Raw genomic sequence first — 6,000 nt, forward strand, 5'->3', positions numbered from 1 at the left:
TATATATTATTTTTTTTAAAGAAAGCTGAAGTAGCTTGGAAAGTGTAGAACCATGCAGAACGATTCTAACTTTTCTATAATTATTTATGAAATGAAAAACATTTTCTTTCTGCTTGTCGCTGTAAACTAGACGAAGCAGAAGAAAGAAAAACAAGACTTCTTTTTTGTTGCTTTAAACAGCTGCTCCGTCATGTGACCTGCCTTTCACCTCAGCTACTGGCTTGGGCAGCAGGCATTGTGACGGAACTGGACTGCAATAACTTATAAAGTTGAGTTCCGACATCTTTTCTTTAAAACCTGTGACTGAGAGTGTGACAAGTCACTGATGATGAAATCAGAGACAAGCATTTACACAGGGACTGCTAAACTCCATGTTTTATTTACACAATAAACTACCAGTATACCCATTGGCATCAGTCTACAGAGGATCTCTGTGATACTGAAGATGACAAGTATACAGCTTATTGGAATAAGTGACACAATAAAGACATTGTCCCTATGGAAAGTATGAACAAACAATAACTACACAGTACATAAATATAATGCTTGGGTCAGATTTTCCAAAGGAAGAACTTACCCATGCAAGTTTCATACATGATTTTAGGTAGTGCTACAGCCAAAACAAATTAACAGAATTACACAAAGGTTGGTGGAAAGCTAGTTCTTTACCCAGAAAGCATTTTTTGTGATTTGGTGTAAATCTGTTCAGTAGGTTGTGAGGCTGCCTCCTTTTATAGGCTAGCAATAGGTCTGCCCTAATATACTTTTTGAGTAGTAGATTCTGATCTGAAAGGGGTAACCAGGTCATAATTAGTATGGCCAGAATGGTAATCACAAATCCTGCTTATTGGGGAGGTTGGATTTTACATTACTATTTTAGAAATGCCACTTTTAGAAAGTGAGCATTTCTCTGCACTTAAAAAACATCTGTGCCTTACAGCCTGTGTCCAATCAACGGCTGGGCTGGTTGACAGCTTCCTTGTGCATTTCACCCAGGCAACCACAAATAAAGGACACCCAGTCACACCTGCACTCATATGCATATTAAATGGGTCTTCTTTGGCTGGAGGGCCTGACACTTACATTTCAAAGGCTAGAGGCCTGTCCTCACACAATGGACTGCCAAACTCCCTACTGGGACCCTGGAGGACAGGACTATACTGAAAGAGGAACTTGTGCACTTCAAAAACCACTCTTTGATGTCTCCCTCACTTCGAAGGCATTTTGGGGTATATAAACTGGGTCTCTGACCCCACCAATTCAGAAACTTCTGGACCTGCACTTGGACTCTGTCAGACCTGCCTGGCTGCCCAAAGAAGTCTCTGGACTGCTTTTCTGCAAGTGACTGCTGCCCTGTTATTGCCCTGCTGGCCTCTGCCTTCCCCAAAGTGATCTCCAAAGGCTTGGATTGAGCTGTCCTCCTGTTCTGAAATCTTGAGGACAGCGAACAATTCAACTACTGGCTTTTTGCTAGTACCAAACTCCTGGGACTTCGGAATGACTTCAGTGACGTCGTAGCCTGCTCCCGCTCCGTGGACCTTGCTGCACACAACAACCCCGGTCTGCAAGGCAAGTCTGATGTTGCTGCGACTCCGCTGACATCACCCAGGGTCATCGTGACACTGCGAAGTCTTGACGGACCGGAACCAGCGACCCCACCGGGTCACAAGAAATCAACAAATCACAGACAATGCCACATCATCTCACCCTGTACCGGACGGAACCAATGCCTCACCTTCACCTGCTTCGCAGCACAGAAACCATAAGGGACTGACGCCGCACCAACTCCATCGACACCTCTATCCGACTTCGTGTGATGTCCTTGTTCTCCGTTTTCAAAAGGTACTGTACCAGGGGGTCCGTGTGACGCCGTGACCAGCACCGGTAGTGTCGGTTTGTTGGAAACGTCTCCGTCAACAACGCCGTGATAATCCCAGTCAGAGCTATTGTGTTTTCTAGGTGCTTTAGCTGGATTTTATCCTTATAAATTCCTAACTTTGCTTGTGTACATTGGATTTTCATTGTTTCAACAGTATATTATTCAGATAAAACACTCTCTATTTTTCTAAACCTATGTGGGGGGTTTTGGGGGGGTTTTCACTGTGTTGTTGTATAAAGTTCTGCACAAATACTTTACACATTGCCTTCTAAGTTAAGTCTGACTGCTCACTGGAAATCTACCAGAAGGGGCACAGAATAATTTGGACTGTGTGTGACTTACCCTGACTAGGATTGTAGTCTCTACTTGGACAAGGGTGTATACCTCTGCCAGCTAGAGCCCCCATTTCTAACAGTATGTCACTGGAGTTTAGCTGAACGTTTTGGAATAGAGCTGTATGACTTCGATGGGTATTGACTTGTTGTAGTGTTTAGCAAGACACTAAGGGAAAGCCTCCTTCTTAGGTGTTGAGTTTGGATGCCAAATAAAGTGGAGTAACTCTTCAAAAAGCTGCAGTTAGAACCTTGACTCAAAATAGTTTCTGTGCCGCATAGTGGCAGAACTGAAAGCAGGTATAATTTTTTGCATTGCAGATTAGTCTACAATCATGCAGCGTAAGCAGGGTTTTCTACAGAAACTTAAGTCTCCAGGCTTTCGCATACAACATAACTGTCAATCTTTTTACTCAAAAATTAGGGCGAAGTCAGGCATGTAAAAGGCTGATCCCATTAAGGCGAATGGAGACAGAAAAGTTTTTGACAGGTGATAGAGTTTTGAAATAAGGGTGGCCTCAATTAAGTCTCTGGAGGCATTTTGGTTATTTGGAGGGTGAATATGAGTGTAAGGTCACCCACCAAATAAGAGCCAGTGGACAGGTACTCTATAATACGTGGAATTTTGACAAGCTAGGAAACTGACAAAACTGTTCATAAGCAGATGCTTTCGCTCTTTCTCCGACAACACAAACATCTCTCAAGCGGCCCTATAGATACCTCTCAGCTCAAGTGATGCACAGTGTATTACTAGCTATCGGTCATTGTCACACTGTCAACTGGTGAAGAACCCATATCACATGGTGTAACAACACAAGGTGAGGTGGAAATGTCAGAGTCCAGCTGGATTGTGGTCGGGCTGCAGAGCAGATACCAAACGGAGCTGATAAAACCAAAGGGGACACCTTCTGCAGTCTCAGAATGTTTTATTTTGTTCAGGGGCAATGTAAGAGTGGGTCTCAGCCAGTGCTCAACATAGAGCCATTCTCTGAATGTGTTTTTGTAGTTGCCAGAGTTGCCCATGTCATGTATTAGTTTGTAAGCTTTTATTATTATATAATAAACTGGATTCTGTAATCCCTGTAGAGAGGCAGGTCACTATTTTCTTTATAATCGGCGAGTCATGACTCACTCAGTCACCGATTATAAATAAAAGATGTCAGAATTGGACTATAATAAGTTATCACAGTCGAGTTCTGACATCACAATGCTTGCCCCCAGAGCCATTAGCAGAGGTGAAAGGCAGGTCACGGAGCATAACTGGAGTGGCTGTTTAAAGCAATGAAAAATGCTGCTTTTCTTTCTTCTGCTCTATTTTAATAGCTTACAATGACAAGCAGAGAGAATGTTTATCTTTTGCACTCCTTGGATAAAAGACATAATTTTTTGGTATGTTTCTAAACATTCCGAGGTACTTCAGTATTTTTTTTTTTTTAATGACTTGTATTGAATTGTTTCTAATATCTGTTTGTGATAAATATCTAACAGGTTTTTGGTGTGTTTACTTTTGCACAAGAGATTTGATTTCTAATGTTTGGAAACATGCTTGCTTTTTCACATGAAAGAGCTACATACCAAGCTTTCAAGGTTTGTGAGAAACGTAATTGTGTGACGATGTATTTTATGGGATAAAGTACCCACTGGTGTACATAATAAAGATATTGCAAGTCACCTCAAAGCTCCATACCTTTATGACAGAACATGGCCTGTGGCATTTTTCCTCTATATGGTTATGGAATTCCAAGCTTACTTGCAATATCTTTATAATGTACGGAAGGGGGTACTTTACCCCTTATATAAACAAATAGTAGTTAGGTATAAAGTGCTGATCAGACCTAAACCACACAGTAAATACAATCTCTCAGATCATAAACACCTACAATTTCAGCCGACCAGTAAGATTTCACCTTGTGCATTACGAGCGAAAATACGTTACTCCAGTGTTCGCATCAAGTACATTCCTCAGGCAAAATGCAGAAAAATCTGTCTAGATATTTTCAGGCCAGGCCATTGCAATAATCAGTGTGCAATAAGTCTTCTGTTCATTCTAGTAGACTACGTCCCTTAACCAGTCAAAGTGAAGAGCATACGTGCCAGCATTTGGAAGCAGGAAAGAGAGAGACTATGAGAAAAAGTGGGTGAATTTATTTTCCACACAAACTAGCACTGGAGTGGGTGCAATTCTAAGAAAAAGAAAACGAAAATAAAGCTATTTTTGGGTTCAAAGGAAAATCAGGAGTCTCTAGCCCAGGCTGCTCCAACAAGTAGCTTGTGAGCTATTGGTTGCTCTTCGCCTACCTGTAAGTAGCTCTCCTGTATGTAGTCCAGACTAACAAATAACATTTTGTTTGACTAAATCAATAAATGCATACATAAATTGAAGAGTGTATTTGAGATTAAATTGTGTGTGTTTCAGAACATTTAAGTTAATGTTTAGTAAAAAAAAAAAATATATATATATATATATATATATATAAAATGGTAGCATTTAATTTAATACTGAGTGACAAATCATGTGGAATTTGAGAGAATTATTACTAACAGTATTAATATCAGGGGAATTACAGCTATGGCTGCTTTATATTACCCATGGAAAGGCCTTCAAAGTTGACAAAGCCTTTTTTTACAATACTGCTGGCAACCCTGCCTAATGCACTGACTTGCGTACTGTGGGTAAACTTGCTTATGGTGGGCACTGATGTAACCGTGTCTGATGTAGTCACTATCACAGCACTAATAATATTAGTAGCTCAGGATTTGTTTTCTTTTAACACAAGTAGCTCTTATTACAGAAACGATTGGAGACCCTTGCTCTAGCCTGACCAAGCTTGCATACAGCAGGCAGCGGTCTTCTGACGCAACCCATGACCACTCTCCTTCGATCATGCATGTCACATTTAGCTTCTCCAGGCTTTTTACTGACTAGCACTATGCATTCTGGGACTTGTAGTTTCAAAGCGATTCCTCTTATGGCTCATTTAAACCTTTAGGAAGGACAACAAATAGACGCTTCTGGAGGGTAATAAAAGCAGGAATCTCTCTTTTAAAACAGAAAATCGTTGCGTGTGTACCTTTCTCAACATAAACTTTAGAGCGCACACACTATAGCGTTTACACCAAGGCTCAATATAAAAGAATCCGGGGTCGTATTTTGTACACTGTCATTTGTAAGTGAATCAGACACCGACAGGCCTCGGACGGTAACCGGGGTTTCCTGCTGCTGGTCCGCCGTGCACTTAACCCTCGCAAGAAACCGCCCCTACCACCACCGCGTTACCTGAACGACGACGCGGCTGTACTCCTCGTAGACTCGCTTCTTCAGGTGCGCCGCCATCCCGGCGGCGGGTGACAAAAAAGCCCACTGGGAGCGCCACTCGGACTCTTCTCAACAGAGCGTTCACTTTCTAGGGCCTGTGCACAGCCTGCCCGGCCTAGCCTGAGAGGACCTTCCGGGGCCCGGCGAACGGCGCCGCCATCTTGAAAGGGAGTCAGAGCCCGTCCATACATAGAGAAACTTGCGTCATTGCGACTTTTATTTTGAACATTTTGCAAGGCGGATGTTTTTTTACTGCAAGCTAGGCACAATTCGTCTACTGACAAAAGGTTAAATAATTACTTCTGTCTAATGTATGATTTCCAATGGTTACATCCTCTCGTTTTAAAATATTTGGCATGCCTAGTACGCTCTCGACAGGCCGCTGGAACTGTGAGGTGATCCTGAGGTAGTCGTAGATAGCTGGTCTGGCATGTCAGTCACCTCGTGTCTAGATCCAAGCTGTAGTAACACAC

At 42.2% G+C, this 6,000-nt stretch overlaps 1 protein-coding gene across 1 annotated transcript in view; it reads right to left on the minus strand.

The window, feature by feature from the left end:
- The window catches only part of INTS4 (integrator complex subunit 4), a 337,269-nt gene extending 331,542 nt beyond the window's left edge, over window positions 1-5,727 (minus strand). The window contains exon 1 of the mRNA XM_069203922.1: window positions 5,489-5,727. Coding sequence (XP_069060023.1) covers window positions 5,489-5,545 — 57 coding nt within the window. The 5' untranslated portion in view covers window positions 5,546-5,727. The remainder of the gene's footprint in view (window positions 1-5,488) is intronic.
- Window positions 5,728-6,000: the final 273 nt, after the last annotated feature.

Source organism: Pleurodeles waltl, chromosome 8 (assembly GCF_031143425.1).
Source record: "Pleurodeles waltl isolate 20211129_DDA chromosome 8, aPleWal1.hap1.20221129, whole genome shotgun sequence".
Taxonomy (NCBI): domain Eukaryota; kingdom Metazoa; phylum Chordata; class Amphibia; order Caudata; family Salamandridae; genus Pleurodeles; species Pleurodeles waltl.